Source organism: Macaca nemestrina, chromosome X (genome assembly GCF_043159975.1).
Source record: "Macaca nemestrina isolate mMacNem1 chromosome X, mMacNem.hap1, whole genome shotgun sequence".
Taxonomy (NCBI): Eukaryota; Metazoa; Chordata; class Mammalia; order Primates; family Cercopithecidae; genus Macaca; species Macaca nemestrina.
In genome coordinates this window covers 115,296,548-115,313,391 of record NC_092145.1, presented here as the reverse complement: position 1 = coordinate 115,313,391, position 16,844 = coordinate 115,296,548, and the positions used below count along the sequence as shown (strand labels likewise).

General features: G+C 40.6%; 1 protein-coding gene across 2 annotated transcripts in view; it reads right to left on the bottom strand.

The window, feature by feature from the left end:
• Positions 1-16,844, bottom strand: part of DIPK2B (divergent protein kinase domain 2B) — a 53,595-nt gene that overhangs the window by 27,561 nt on the left and 9,190 nt on the right. For both annotated transcript variants that reach the window (XM_071089314.1, XM_011710667.3), the window contains exon 2: positions 16,214-16,478. In XM_071089314.1, the coding sequence (XP_070945415.1) occupies positions 16,214-16,478 (265 nt within the window). The remainder of the gene's footprint in view (positions 1-16,213; positions 16,479-16,844) is intronic.

The following is a 16,844-nucleotide window of genomic DNA, read 5'->3' as shown; positions in this document are numbered from 1 at the left end:
ATAAATTCACTCCCTCAGTGGTGAGTGAATTCTCACTCTATTAGTTCCCATGAGAGCTGGTTATTAAAAAGAGCCTGGCACCTCCTCCCTCCCTCTCTCTTGCTCCTTCTCTCACCATGTGATCCCTGCTACTGCTTCCCCTTCCACTATGAGTGGAAGTTTCCTGAGGCCCCACCAGAAGCAGATGCTGGCACCATGCTTCTTGTACAGCTTGCAGAACTGTGAACCAAAATAAACCTCTTTTCTTTATAAAGTACCCAGCCTCAGGTATTCCTTGGTAGCAATGCAAGGTGGACTAATACAGGGGTTTTCTGCTTGTTAATGCCTAAGATAAGCCAGTAAAAATTCTCACTTGGGGAAAGACAAAAATTTCAGGGACTCTAAAATCAGAAGGTCTCCAGTGAAACTGTGTAGAGTTGGCTGTATCAGGAGTTAGCACAGGCATGGATCAAGGGTCACCTTTAAGTTGTGAATAGTGAATAGTAAATGATGTCATATCCATTCATTTATTCTTTTCTTTATTTCCCAAACATTTATGAAGTGTTTACTTTATGTCAGACATGTGTGAGAAAAGACACTGATAAAAGATCCAATCGCTGCCCTCAAGAAGCTGCCTATATGATTGGAGAGAAAACAGAAAGAAAGCCATCATGTACTCTATATAAAGCGCTTTTCTCATCTGCTGTAAGTATGTTATTTAAGTCAGATTCTCCTCTGGATCCCATGCCCAGCTGGGTCCTGGCCAAAGCAAGGAAGGCCTCAGTTCTCTTAGTATATGCTGGGCTGAAAACCACAGGAGTTCCTCACACATTCTTCAGCCTTGAAATAGTATCCAAAATGCCAAAGTGTTTTAGAATAAAGCCGGATTCTCAAAATTAAGAAAGATGGCTTTAATAGCTATATTTAGGATTTTGATATATGCATGCAGTAGCATTTTTTTTTTCTTTCCTGGAGAGTAGATAATTCTGGGATTTTTGGTTCTGGCCATGACAAAATATACCTGGTATCAGACTTACCCTTCTGCTGTAAATAGCTCTAAAATCTCGGCAAAATATATAAAACAACTCTTTGCAGGTATTGAACCACAACCAACACAGCACAATGATCCTTGTGAGAAAGGATACACACGAGGTGAGCCCCATATTCACACTATCTTTTTCCCTGAGAGCATTTTCCAAGCTGCAGTGTAGGTTTGTGCTAGGTAAAGGAAACAGAGATCAGCATTTGGGGCTGCCAAAATGGCTGGGATTTGAAAGACACAGTCCTGTAAAGGAGAAATTCACAGAGAAGGAGCTGCCGTAACTTTGTAAAAATTTCCCTCAGGTCCTTGGCCAGCTCCTAAGCAGCATGTGAGTAGGGTAGGCCTCTAGAGACCTATCAGAGAACCACATTAGAAGAATGTATTGCTAAGCAGAGATTTCAGAGGCTGCATGGTGCTGGAGAGGTGAAGGTTGAAGTTTGGCTAGACATCTTAGTGAATATCCTGGGCTTTCAACTGGACCTCAGAAAGTCCACATTCTAGTAGTAAGGATCACGCCTTATCAGCAGGGACCATGTCCTAGGAGTAAGGGCGAGACCAGGAAAGCTACACGAACAAAGTCTAAAATCCATTCTCAACAGAATTAAGGCAGTGGCTCTCAAATGGAAGAAATTTTTCTCCCCAGGGGATATTTTTGACCACACCTGGAAACATTTTTGGTTGTCACAACGGGGGGTTGTAACGCTACTGACATCTAGTGGGTAGAGGCCAGGGATGCTGCTAAACATTCTATAAGGTATAAGCCAGCCTCTTTCCCCCAACAAAGAATGATCCAGCTCAAAGTGTCAATAGTCTTGAGATTGCAAAATCCTGGCTTTAAGTGATTTGAGAGCAATTTAATTGGCTACTAGAACAAAACTCAACAATTTTTAAAGGAAGATGACATAATTCAGAAACTTTATAAGGCATTACACTTAAAATTTGGCATACAATAAAAAATTACCCTGTTAAAAATTACCCCCAAAATGTGAAGAAGGAATAACTAATAATCAAGAAAAAGGAAAACTATCAACACAGACAGAAGTGGAACCAGAGATAATTGAGATAATCCAGATATTAGAGTAGAAATGAGGAATTAAAAGTAAGTCTGGTTAAGATTTTAAGAAAATAGAGGAAAAGAGACCAAATGAATGAAAAAGGGAGAATTTCAAGATAGTTGGAATCTATAAAAAATTAAATAGACATTCTAGAAATGCAAAATGCAATATCTGAAATTAAGAACTTCTTTACTGGCTTTAACAGAACAATGGGCACAGTAGAACATATTAGTGAGCTAAAACAAAGCAAAACAAAATAAATAAAAAAACAGAGAATGTCCAAACGAAGAACATAAAGAGAAAAATAACTGAAAAAATACTAGAATTCAAGGTTGGTTTAATATTTGAAAATAAATCAATGTAATTTACCACATTGATAGAATAAAGGAGAGAAAATATATGGTCATCTTAATATATGCAGAAAAAGCATTTTATAAAATTTACGAAAAATTCTCAATAAACTAGAGTAGAAGTAGAAGGAAACATCTTTAGTCATACTGAGGGTATATTAAAAATCTTATAGCTAACATTCCTGTGATACCTATGAATTTAATCACAGTGCTTGTTCACTGCCCAGAAAGAGTGTGTGAGCAAGCCCCCACACAGCTCATCTTTTTCCTTCAAATGATGGAATAACTCGGTGTTGGAGCCACTGGAACATCACCTCATCAGCATTTGTGTTAAGTGGTTGTTTTGAATGGGACAAAGAATAACCTATCAATTTCCAGGTCTTCGTCATATTATAGGATTATTTAAAAAGGGGGGGACCAATAAATCATTTGGTTTGTCTGCTAAAATAGATATCTAATTATAATTCATAGATCTCATTAATGAAAAAGATTCCGGAAAAGGCTCACCCAGCCTTGAAGCAGATAAGTTGAGAATAAAAGATGAAGGCAAAAGAGGACTAGGGGAATACTAGACATGAGATAGGTCACCAGTGGATTCTTTCTTGATGAGTCTCAAATACAGAGTTCTTTTGCTCTAAAATTTGGAACAAAATGGTTATGCTACTAGGACCACTGCTATTTTCAATGTATTGGAAGCTCTAACCAGTACAATAAGGCAAGAAATAGAACATATTTTAATGTGAGAAAAAAATAAATAAAACTACAATTATTTGAAGATGGAATGACATAATGGTATACATGGAAAAATAAAAAAAAATCTATAGGCAAGCTATTAGAAATAATAGGTAAATTTAACAAGATTGTTGGATATAGGGTAAATACACAAAAATCATTTGTACAGTAGTTTCCTCTTATCCATGGGGCATACATTGCAAGACCTCCAGTGGATGCCTGAAGCCACAGAAAGTACCAGGCCCTATATACACTGTTTTTTTTCCTATTCTTACATATCTATGATAAAGCTTAATTTAAAAATTAAGCACAGTAGGAGCTTAACAATAGTAACTAATAATAAAACAAAGCAATTATAACAATATACTGTAATAAAAGTTATGTGATTGTGGTGTCTGTCTCTCAAAATGTCTTATTGTATTGTACTCACCTATTTTCAGACCACAGTTGACCATGGGTGACTGAAACTGTGGAAAGCAAAACCAGGGATAAAGGAGGGACTACTGTATTTCTATGTATTAGCAACAGAGGCTAGGAGAATAAAATTTGAAACCATACAAATTCTAGTGACAGCAAAAATATCAAATATCCAGTGTATCTAACAATATCATTTACAGTAACACCAAAAAACATCAAATGTCCAAGATAGCTAGCAAAACGTGTGCAACATAGCTGTGCTGAAAACCATGAAACAATGAGATAAATTAAAGAAGACCTAAGGAAATAGAGACCTACTCCATGTTCATGGATTGGGAGTCTCAATGATGTTAAGGTGTCACTTTTCTTCTAATTGCTCTATATATTTAATGAATCAAAATTACAGCAGGTTTTGTGGAAACTGACAAAATGGTACTGAAATTTATTTGGAAATGCTAGAATTCCAATGAAGAAGGATAAATCTGAGGGCCTTATGCTACAGGATATCAAGGCTTACTATACATCTACAGTAATTAATACAGTTTCATATTGACACAAAGCTAGATAATACACCAGTGGAATACAACAGAGATTCCAGAAACAGATTCACTCATACATAGTCATCTGATTTCTCACATTCTATTGAAATTCAGTGAGGAAATAGTGGTTTTTTAAAAATATAATGCTTGGTCAATTGGATATTCATGCGGGGAAAAAAACCCTTAACCCCTACTGTACCTCACTCATAAAAAGTAATTTGGGATGTATTATAGACCTCTGTATGAGAGATAAAATATCAAAGCTTCTAGAAGTAAATGAGAGAACATCTTCATGAACACAGGATAAACAGGACATTAAAAGCGCTAACCATAAAATAAAATATTAAAAAACTGGACTTCATTAAAATTAAGAATTCCAATTCATCAAACGAAGCAATTATGGCAGCCTGGACAATACAGTGAGACCCTGTCTCTACAAAAAAATAAAAGTAGCTGAGCATGGTGTACAACTGTACTCCCAGCTACTTGGGAGGCTGAAGGCAGGAGGATTGCTTGACCCCAGAAGTTTGAGGTTATAGTGAGCTATGATCATGCCACTGCACTCCAGCCTGGTGACAGAGACACCCTGTCTCAAAAAAAACAAAAAACAAAACAAAACAAAAAAACAAAAAAAAAAAAACCATTAAGAGAGGGAAACGTCAAGCCTTAGCCTGGATGAAGATATTTGTAATACATACCTGACAAAGAGCTTGTATCTAGAAAAAAATACAACTTGTATAACTTGTACTAATTAATAAGAAAGACAATCCTATAAAAATGGACAAACTAAACCCAGTACTTTACCAAAGATGAGATCAAAGCAGCCAGTAAATATATGAAAAAGGATTCTATATAATCAGTTATTAGAAAAATGCAAATTCAAACCATACAATGATATACTGCCAGACTCCCACCAAAATAACAAAAATTAAAAACTAACAGTAGTTAAGTGTTGATGAAGATATGAAACAATGGAATTCTTTCTCCCATTGCTAATAGGAGGAAATCAGCATAGCAACTTTGGAAAACTACTTAGCAGAGTCAACTAAATCTGTCCATATGTACATATGTACTCAACAATTCCACTTCTGCATGCTTATGTTCACCAATAGATATGTACAATAATGTTCGTAGCAACTTTAATTCACAATAGTGCAAACTAAATACAGCCCAAATGTTCATCAACAGCAGAATACATCGGTGTGAAACCATCACAGAGTGGAATATTACACTGTGGTGAAAGAAAACCAACCACTGATTCATGCAACGACATAGATAAATAGCATGATGTGTTGTGTACATATTGTATGATTCCATTTAAACGAACTTCAAAAACAGGTAAAACTAATCCATGGTGAGTTAGGTCAGAATAGTGGCTACCTCTGGGAAGGGGCAGGGTAACCAACTGTTCAGATTGTCCTGCAACCGAGAGGTTTCAGTGTGAAAACTGGGATAGTCCCAAGCAAACTGGGATGCTTGGTCACCCTAGGATGTGGTCTTTTTTGGAAAGGCACATGAAGGAGCCTTTTGAGGGGCCAGAAATGTTCGGTATCTTGATATGGATGGTGGCCATGAGTGAATACACGAGTGAAAATTTATCCGGCTGTGTACTTAAGATTTATGTGTTTATGTATGCAGTTTATACTTTAATTGAAAATCTTGAAAAATAGCTATATGTTACAAAGCTCAGAGTATGAAGAAAGCAAAGACAACAGGACCATTAGGAGAATTTTGGTGGATAACAAAATGAAGGCCTGATTTTCATTTCTAAGGTTTGCTTGTTTTCTCTTTCAGGTGTTGGGACTTTGAGGTGAAAAAGGTGAGGCAAAATGTGGTAAACAGGAATGAAAAGCCAGAATGAACAAAGGAAGGCTTCATTGTTCTGAGTGAGTTTCCCAGCCTGGGAGATTCACAAAGACCTGGCAAATGATATTGTTGAACCATGGGCGGTGAATGTAGAGAACAGAAAAGGCATGAAAATCCATTTCTGATATTTAAAAGGAGCAAGAGGGTAGATTTCACAAATTAGCGATTAGTGGGCTGATCCTGGATCACAGGAAATATTCTAAAACAGGTTATTCATAGGATAATTTGGGAGCCTCCAGAAGGGGAAATGATGATCTTAAGGAGTCACTGAGGATTCTTTTAATCAAATCATTCCAGACTAACAACTTTTTTTTTTCTTTGACCTGGTTATTTGATTTTTAATCAGAGAAATGCAATAGACTTAGAATATATGAACTTTAGTGAGGCATTCAACAGTGATTCTCATGAGACCCCTATAAAAGAAAAGGGGAAACAAGATTTGGGCTGCATAGAAAAATTAAGATGATTCGTAATTGGTTAACTGAGTTTACCTAACAACTAATGGATTAACCCCTCTAGAGAAAGAAAGCTTTTTATTTGGCCCTGTTCTTTTTAACATTTTTATTGAGGACTAAGACATAGATAAAAATAGTGTTCATCAAAACTGAGAATAATATGTACTTGGGGCGACAGTGGGTATGATAAGTATCAGAATCAAGTTGACAGGCTAGAATAATGGATTTAATATAAGAAGATCATATATAACAGGATAAACAACAGGTTCTGTCCTTGTAAACTAAAATCTAGCTACAGAAGGGGTTTCAGTTGACATAACATTTAAGAAACTTCAATATGAGGGGAATGCTGAGATGAAAAAGAGAATTGGGGATGTTTACAATGGGGAAGCCAGGATTTAGGAGCTGCGTGTATGGGAGGGCATATGTCATGTATAATCTGTATGACTCCAAGGCGTAGAAATAATTTACACAAGTGAGAGCTACAAGAAGACAGATTTGAGATGAACTTTCCAAGTATCTGTTCTGTCCAAAGAAGGCATAAGCTGAAGGTAGTGAGTTTCCCGTCACTGTATGATAAGATAGATGACCCTTTGCCTTACAGAAAGGATGCAAATATGTTAGAGTTCAAATTGCTGAGCTTTCAAATTTATTTCAACCCCAGGAATCTATGACATACGTGTAATTCAGTAAGTAGAGATAGATTTTGATCTTTAACATATTGATATATTTCTCTGTGGTTTGCTCTCATATATAAACTAGGAATAAATATACTCATTTCCTGCTTAACCCACACAAAAGGTTTCCAAATTATGCCTTCCATAGACCTCTTGATAATCCTAAGAGAGAAGAGCTAACGCAATTGTAAAAACTATTACTGCCATAAGTGGCCTTGAGTTAGGAACAAATTAATATGCATTTTTAATATCTTTTTGTATTATTTCTCCACATTAATGACCAAACTTGTGTCGACAGCAGCCTAACAGAACCCTGGATTGATTTTCAATTTTCCTCTGAGCAGAAATTTGGCAAAGACTAAATCATAGATTGGGGAAATACAGAGTTTTTCATCATTGTTATTATCCTGATATTATTACAATTTCAATTATTTGCTCTGTGGCTCAAAAGATAATGTTTTTACATTTCTAGTTTGGTAGGTTTTTTCCCCCCTTTTTATTATTGTTAATGTCTGATGTGATTCCTTTTTGATTAGATAAAATGATCTTTACTATTTCTACTTTAAAAAATGTATTGAGGGGTTTTGTGGCTTAATAAACAGAACACAATCACCATATCACAATCAATTGATATAGTGATTATGTTCTGTTTATTAGGCCACAAATATTGTGTTAGAACACAATCACTGTATTAATTGATGTCTTCCAAGTGACTTTCTTTATAGGCATATACTATATATTATATAGTTTAACCTTTGCTTACTTCATAGTATGTGGACATGCATAGAGGGACAGCCAATCCAGAGACCTCTGGGCCAAGTCACACTTAACGGCAAAAGCATTTTTTTCTGAGTACATCAGAATAGGGATAATGAGATATCAAAGGAAGAATTGTATAGAACAAAGGATGCCTTGATTTTTTAAAAAAGGGGCTTGATTGGTAACATCTAAGTTTAGGGAAAGCTTAAAGCCCTGTAAAGGCAAAGCTTGCTTTGTGTCGTCTGTTCTGATGATTATTCAGGCTTTGGTTACGTTTTGGCTGGGGGCTGCCTGTATTCTGTATTTGAGCATCATCTGGAAGGAGCCACTGGTGACTTGTCTCATGTCTATCTTTCCCCTAGTCTTCTCTTGCCTCCTTTTTCTTTCTCAACTTGTCTGTGTCAGGACTGGGGAAGCCTTTCACTGTCTCATTTTCTTTTCTTTTCTTTTTTTTTCTTTTTTTTCTTTTGAGGTGGAGTCTCACTCTGTTGCCCAGGCTGGAGTGCAGTGGCGTGATCTTGGCTCACTGTAAGCTCCACCTATCAGTTCACACCATTCTCCTGCCTCAGCCTCCCGAGTAGCTGGGACTCCAGGCGCTCGCCACCATGCCTGGCTAATTTTTCGTATTTTTAGTAGAGACGGGGTTTCACCGTGTTAGCCAGGATGGTCTCGATCTCCTGACCTCGTGATCCGCCCACCTCAGCCTCCCAAAGTGCTGGGATTACAGGTGTGAGCCACCACGCCCAGCCAACTGTCTCATTTTCATTCATGAGCTCCATCAAGAATAATGTAGGGATCATTTGAGTGGGCACACTGGGTGATTATTAGGCCCTTTTCTATGAGTCTATGACACAATGGAAGTTTGGAAATGAGTAGGTTAGTCTCTGACCCATTCCAAATAACCTCTTTGCCACAAATGTTGAGATGGCAAAGTCTTCATGGTTGTAATCTTAAATAAATTAGATGATTCAAAATCTTAGTTGTTTTAACTCTGAACACTTCCAGTTCCATGACTGGATGGAGAAAATGGGTTGAGAGGGGACTTGTATCTATTCCGTAATATCTCTCCAGTTGGTTCCCCAAACTCCCATGGGCGAGAAACACAGCCCTCTGAATACCTCCCAAGGGTCACAGGAACAGGGTCTCCTGATTTCATAGTGAGGATGTACCTCTGAAGGGGCTCTGTTCCTCCAAGACCATTCCCCAGAAGATGTGCACTGACATCCAGGGAATATTGCCCTGTGTGGTACTGTGGAGGCATTCTTAGTTGCTTAAATTTCCTTTTCCACTAATAGTCATTTCATCTTTGACTCCAGTGTTAGATGTGTGTGAAAATAATACAGCCACCAGTCAGCCTATTTTTTCTTTTTCAGCACCAATATAGTCATGTTCTCTTTTAAAACAAACAAACAAACAAACGAAACTTTTTTGAAGCATCCTTGACCTAGTAGCCTGTGAGGCATTAAAATATTTACAGTCTGAAAACCAACTGTGAATCCAATATAAAATTTTCATCTTCGTTAAAGCACTTTATCACAGGGTGTCTTGTATCAGAACGAATCGAATATGGTCTGTCTCCCTCACTGGGGTGTCATCTCCCAGAGTGCAAGGACCTTCTCTTGATACCCGTATGCCCTCCTAGCGCCTAGCACAGGTCCTATAACCATCTCTTACATATTTTTGAGTTACATTTAAACAAAAGTGAATTTCACTTGTTTATTAGTTACATCTGAACCCACATTTAGATTATATAATGAACACGCATTTTGGTTAATTTGCTGATTTCCCTTATTCTATGCATTTAAAAAAATAATGGAGACGTAGGAAGTAAAATAGTCAACCATCCTTGTTTGAACAAAGCTGACTGAACACTCTGTACTGCCATCTAGTGGGAGAAAAGGCTCTGCGGCCATCTGGTGTATTCCCGTTTGGAGGGAGTAACACTGTTTAGAACAATGTCAGATCGGATCGTAGTTGAGGGGATGGGAGCCGGACACAGTGGAGGATATGTGTTTTCCCCTGATTAGCCACGTGCTGCCTAGGGTGGTTGCCTCTTGGCATAAAAGCAGAGGAAGCCTTCTTTGTGGTTTTGTGAACAAGCACCTCATGATAAACTCTGAGCGGTGTTCTTGGCTGTGGTTCTGTTTGTGGGGTAGTAATTTAGGCTGTGGGATATTCCCATCAGAACAATGCAGCTTTTAGAGGAGAAAAGTCACGATGTTATTAGCATAAGTGCTAAACATGCTCGAGCGCGTGCGTGCGCGCGCGCGCACACACACACACACACACACACACTGCATCGTTTCACTTTCTTCCTAATTCTTGGTCCTGTCATCTTCCTTAGCAGCCCTGCCGTAGCTGTACTGCACTGTGGCTCAAGATGCAGTGTCCTTAAATACAAAACTGCATTTGGCCCTGCAGGAGGGGAGCCCGGGACTTCCTGGCTCAGCCTCTGATGATGACTACTGGGGCTTTTCATCCAACTTGACTTTATTTATTCATAAGCAGGGCTGACAGTCAAAGTTCTGAGATCCCTGAACCGGCCAGATCCCTCCTCCCTTTCGTTTACTTTTATTTCTTTGATTTTATTTTTTCTCCTCTCATCTCTGCCTTGTCAGTTCTCTGAGCAGAGCCTGTGAGCTCCTTGTGGCATCTTTTTCTTCCCCTAAACACACAGCAACACACACACACAAGCAGATAGGCACAATTGAAGGCTCTGACTTAGATCCCAGTTGGAAAATGGCGCTTGAGGAAATCAGAGAAAATCCACTTAAGTCACACACAGAGAGAGTCCCAGGTGGCTGGCCTGACAGGTAGGCTGAGCTGACACTGGGCCATTTGGTGTGAGTTGAAGGATGAGGCAAATCTCCCAACCACGTATCCTATAATAGCTCCCCAGTTGGCTCTTGAAACTCCCATATAAATACAGAAAGATCATGATTTCCAAACAAGAAATTAGGACTTATGTCTGATGGGTTATCAGAAAAACAGGGCAGAGCTGTTTGGCCAAATCTGGGATGAATGATCACTCAGAGGGCTCGTCTCTTATTCCAGCTGAGATCAAACACAGAGGCTGCTAACTTAGAACACTGTTGAGAAGAATTCTGGGCCACATCTGGGTTTAGTAGGGGAAGAATGTAGGAATATATTAGGAAGGCCTGAGATAGTCATGCATGAACTAGTGAAAGCATCACGATATTGGCTTTTCATGCAAATGGCTTCTTAGAGGGCTAACAGTGAAATGCCATTAGCTGTTAACTTCCCGGCACAAATTAAATTATGACATTAGCTGCCCATCACAAGAGAATGGGTCACAGAATAGGGGAAGTTGTTTCTATGGCTTATTCTTCCTTTTAAAAATTGAGGTAAAATTCACATAACAATAAAATTCACCATTTAAACCATTTTAAATTATACAATTAAGTGGCTTTTAATACATTCAGAAGACTGTGCGACCATCACCACTACCTAATTCCAGAATCATTTCATCACTCCAGAAAGAAATCCTGAACCCATTAAACAGTCACTCCTAATTCTCGCCTCCCCTCAGCCCTTGGCAACCACTGATTTCCTCTCTGTCTCTATGGATTTGCCTATTCTGGACATTGCCTATAAATTAAATCATAGAATATGTGGCTTTTTGTGTTTTACTTCTTTTTATTCACTGAGCACAATGTTTTCAAGGTTTACCCATGTTGTAGCATATATCAGCACTTAATTCTTTTTTATGGCTGAATAATATTCCACTGTATGGATAGAATATATTTTTTATCCATTCATTGGTTGATGAACAACATTTGGGTTGTTTCTACCTTTTGGCTATTATGAATAGTGCTGCTATAAGCATTCACATACAAGTTTTGTTTTTTGTTTTTTGTTTTAAATAGGTTTGGTCTCACCATCGTCCCCAGGCTGGTCTTGAACCCCTGGCCTCAAGCAATCCTCCTGCCTCAACCTCCCAAAGTGCTTGGATTACGGGCGTGAGCCATTATGTCCAGCCCACATACAAGTTTTTGTTTGAACACTTGTTTTCAATTCTCTTGGGTGAATAGGTGAAGGTATTTTTTGGCCACCTTTGGTGAAGACAGAACCATTTGAAACTGATAGGTGAGTTTTGCTACAAAGAAAAGAGCAGATGTGGCTGGGCACAGTGGCTCACGCATGTAATCCCAGCACTTTGGGAGGCAGAGGTGGGTGGATCACCTGAGGTCAGGGGTTGGAGACCAGCCTGGCCAACATGGCAAAACCCTGTCTCTACTAAAAACACAAAAATTAGCCGGGCATGGTGGCGGCGCCTGTAATCCCAGCTACTCGGGAGGCTGAGACAGAAGAGTCACTTGAACCTGGGAGGCAGAGGTTGCAGTGAGCCGAGATGGGGCCACTGCACTCCAGCCTGGGTGACAAGAGTGAAACTCCGTCTCAAAGAAAACCAAACCAAAACAAACAAGCAAAAAAACAGAGCAGGTGTTTGAGTGCAGCCTGGATGAGGCATGAAAGTGGGAAAGAGTGTAACAGAACACCTTGGGCCCGCCGTGGAATCCTAAGGGCAAAGGGTCTCTGGAAAGGAGGTGAGGAGAGATCGAGAAGATGGTGTCAAAATAAGACAGTAATGACCTTGAGCTTAATGGATAGGAGAAGAATGGGTTTGTGCAGAATTTATAAAATGGCTGCTAATATTTCCTTTTTTATAAGGAAGGGAAAAATCTATGGTGGAGATGAAAAGGTGGGTTAGGGGAGGGCCAAAGTAAAGCAAAAATTGTTCTGCTTTTGGCCATGTATTGCCAGCATGTTGTTAATAGATGCTGTTTTGGCAGAAAGAAGAAAAGCTTGTTTAGCTGCATGTAATGCAAGATGACAAAATTGGTGGAGCAAATTTTAGCATAACAAATTGGAGAAAGGGACTCACTTATTACAAGAATACTGCTGTGCATTTCTATAGTGATGGACTTCTGAAGCATATTCTTGTCTATAAGCTCATTAGGATAAATGAATCAGACAGAGCAGGTACTATTTTCTGTCATTTGAGAAATAAGAAAATCAAGGCACCCAGCACAGTTCTTGGTGATTAGTAGATTATTCAGTCAGTATTTGCTAAATAAATGAAGCAGAGTCATATCAAGTTAAAAAATATCAGAGCTTGGAGGGTCTTTGAGATCATCCAGAAGCCCTCTTCCCACCTCAATTTTGGAGAAGGAATGTCAGAGCAGATTGGGGAAATTTTGGGCTTAAATCCAAGGTCAATTGGTCAGGGAGTGAAGGACCCAAGTCAGCAATGTGTCCTTTGTTTCAGTACAGAGCGTCAGCATATTAACTACAATGCTGGGTGGCGATTTGTGCTCTTGCCTGTCTCTACCACTGAGCCATATGCTTCTGGGGGTGGAGCTTGGGTCTGATTCATCTTTGAATGCCCAGGATGCTGTAGTACAGTTGATGAAACTTGTTGGATGGATGAACAGGAATGGAAGCTCTGTGTTATTACTGCGTCTCTGCTCCTTCTTCTCATTTTGCCACAGCTTTTAGTGGCAGATACAAAACTTAACCATAGTTTCCAGGCTCCAGGAATCTTTTCCCTAGACCCTAGTGTCTACATTCATCAAGGTGTACTCATAGAGTACAGACTGCAAAAGATGTACCTGGCGGGTTGCTTTGGACTTGTTAGGCCCCCTGGGATAATCTCTACTGTACTGTTATTATGGAAGTATCTAGAAGGTGAGAGAAAGAGGACATTTTCCTTAGTTCAAAGCCCAATGCCAGTCTAGCTACCTTAGGTAGAATCTCAAGTGTATCTTGCACACCAGAAAGTTCCTTCCTGGCTGGGCACGGTGGCTCATGCCTGTAATCCCAGCACTTTATGAGGCTGAGGCAGGTGGATCACTTGAGGTCAGGAGTTCGAGACCAGCCTGGCTGACATGGTGAAAGTCCATCTTTACAAAAAATACAAAAACTGGTCAGGTGTGGTGGCACGCACCTGTAATCCCAGCGACTCGGGAGGCTGAGGCAGGAGAATCGCTTGAACCCGGGAGGCAGAGGTTGCAGTGAGCAGAGATCATGCCACTGCACTCCAGCCTGGGTGATAGAGCAAGATTCTGTTTCAAAAAAAAAAAAAAAAAAAAAAGAAAAGGAAAGTTCCTTCCTTTGGTATGTTGTCCAGGTCCCAGGTAGAGGTAGGCTTGCCTTTTAGAAATTATGCTTTTCAGAATGGGACTCAACAATGATGGGGGCAGTAAGAGGTCATAGGATCTTCAAGGGGTTCTGAAACAATTCTTTGTCTACCCCGTTTTGCTCTTCTTGGGGACTTCTGTTTGTTCCTGAGCACATATTTCAGGCAAAATGGAGGAGGTCTCATAGTGGTTTTTCCCATGCCTCATACTAGACAGTCACGCTGTCCCCAGCCTGTGAATGGCATATGGTGGGTACCAAAGCTAGTGCATGAAGGGTCTGTCTGCAGGACAGAAAGAGAGGCACAGGGGGTTGCACGTTGACCATGGTGTTAGATTTGTTATATGACCTCTGTTCTGCTTCTGCCCTGTGTTGAGCATCCACCATGGGGTTCTTCTACCTAAGCCTCCACTTCCTGTCTCCTGCACAAACTCCAAGACCCTCATATTAGATCTTGCCAACACCTCCCCAGCCTGGGGACAGCGTGACTTCTTCCGGTTTTTTCTGTTCCCACTCAGTGTCAATAAATTCATAGAGTGCAGACTGCAAAAGCACCATATTGGAAAGATCAGTTTTATTCAATGTTCCATGATGGCCATATTACCAGCAACCTGACTCCTCCTGATTTCAAAATAGTTTCCACATGTATTAGTCAGGGTTCTCCAGATAAACAGAACTAATAGGATGTATAGATAGATAGATGGAGAGAGATTTATTATAAGAAATTGGCTTATGTGACCATAGAGACTGACAGTTCCTAAGATCTGCAGTTGGCAAGTTGAAGACTCAGGAGGGCCAATGGTATAGCTCTACTTCAAGGGCTGGCAGCCTTGGCACCCAAGAAGAGCTGATGTTTCAGTGTGAGTCTGAAGGTAGGAAAAAAGCCAATGTCCCAGCTCAAATGCAGCCAGTCAGGCAGGAGGAGTTCCCTCTTATTAGGAAGTGGGTCAGTGTTTATTCTATTGAGGCCTTCAGCCGACTGGATGAGTCCCACACACATAATCTGCTTGACTCAGTCTACTGATCTCAATGTTAATCTCATCCAAAGTCATCTTCACAGAAACACTCAGAATAATGTCTGACTAAATAGCTGGGCATCCCATGGCCCAATCAAGTTGACACATAAAATTAACCATCACACCACACAACCTAAGCACAAAGCCAGAAGGTCTTATTACATGGATGAGATAGCCAGGAACCAGTGATTCTTCTTTGTTCCATGTCTCTTATCTTGCAGAAGCCAACAGCGCGTTTGTTAGCGCTCAGAATTCACTTAGACAGCCTGAGGTACCCATGTAAAGGACCTAGTGGCCCAGGGAGTGTGAGAAGCAGCCTCAGCATCCCCATGAGAAGGTCGGTTCAAGCCCTCCCTCTTTGTCATGGCAGGGAGGTTGGGGTGAGCCTCTCTTTCCTCATCTTTGCTGAAGGTGAGCCACTCAGTCCTCTGAGGTGGCATCTTCTGCACAAAGGGGCTCAGCTAGATGTGTGTGGAGGGTCATGGCTGTGCTGGTTCGAATGAAGAAGGCTGATACTTGAGATGATAGTACAGGAGGGAACCAATGCAGAATATGATGATGGCACCAGCAAGGTGCTGAAGTTCCCAGGGCAGCATGTCCATGGGAGTGGGTGGGAGGCTGTCAGGTGGGAAGAGGATGCTGTATTATCAAAGTTGGCTTCTGTAATGGCTGAGGTTTGGTTATTCTTTACAGTGGGAGATAGAAGAGGAACCTGACTTTCAAAGTGATCTCTCTGTATTGTGAAACAGGATATATATGGGAGCTTCTAAGAGAGAATACTTAGCCAGCCGGGAGCTGGCAAAGAGCTGTCAGAGAAGGATGCAGGTGAGTTGAGCCCTGGCAGGGGGGTGGACTGGCAAGGGTCATCCTGTCAGATCTTTAGGCCAGAGGTCGCAGCTAGGAACTTTCCCGAATTGTCGCTGAGGATCACATCAGAGAGAATGGGAAATGACAATGGGATGGAACCTTACAAGTAAACCTTGTTTAGTTCCTGTCTTACTGTAAGCCACTGTGTTTTATGACAGTGTTTTGTCACACTTTAGACAGACCACAGCTTCTCCTTTTTCTCAAACTGAGATATGAGATGGGAATGAATTTCTCTCTCTCTGTCTCTGTCTCTTTCTCATCATCCCCTTCACATCCCCTTCCCATGGCCTTCACACTCACCTGCACCAGGTCTGGCGTGAGGCGCTTGGCCTGCAGCCATTTCTGGAACCTCTCTGTTTTCCGCAGGACACGCTCAATGCTGCAGGTCCTTGGGGCTGATGCAGAGGCACAGATTCTCCTGTCTGAGATCTCGTTTTGATAGTTGCTGACCAGTCTAAAGATCTCCACAGGGCGCCAGATTTTGGAATCATCTGAGTAATTTGCAGGATAAGAAAGCAAGAAGTCGGGAGGCAGTCCGAGGTGGGAAGCCAGCCAGTTGTCAGACCTGTTGGAAGAATAGCCCTTTGAGGATTGGCCTGTGAGCTGGAGGCTCGCAGAGCCCAGGGACAGGGAGACAGGGGACAATAGCCCAAGTGATCCATTTCTCCTACTTAGACTGAGGTGTTCGAAATTATTTTTGTGAGAGGACTATTTTTGCTTCTTCAAACTTATGGTACTGTATATGTCATATCAGAAAAGGTGAAGGAGGTGTGAGTCACGCACAAACCTCTTCATACAACTGGCACAGAAAGTCTAGCCATAGCTCTCTGAACTTTTACTCCCTGTAAAGATAGCAGCTTTACATACACTGACATTTTTGATTCCCCTAATTCCCAATTCCACTTTACAAGGGTGGAAACTCAGGCTTGTA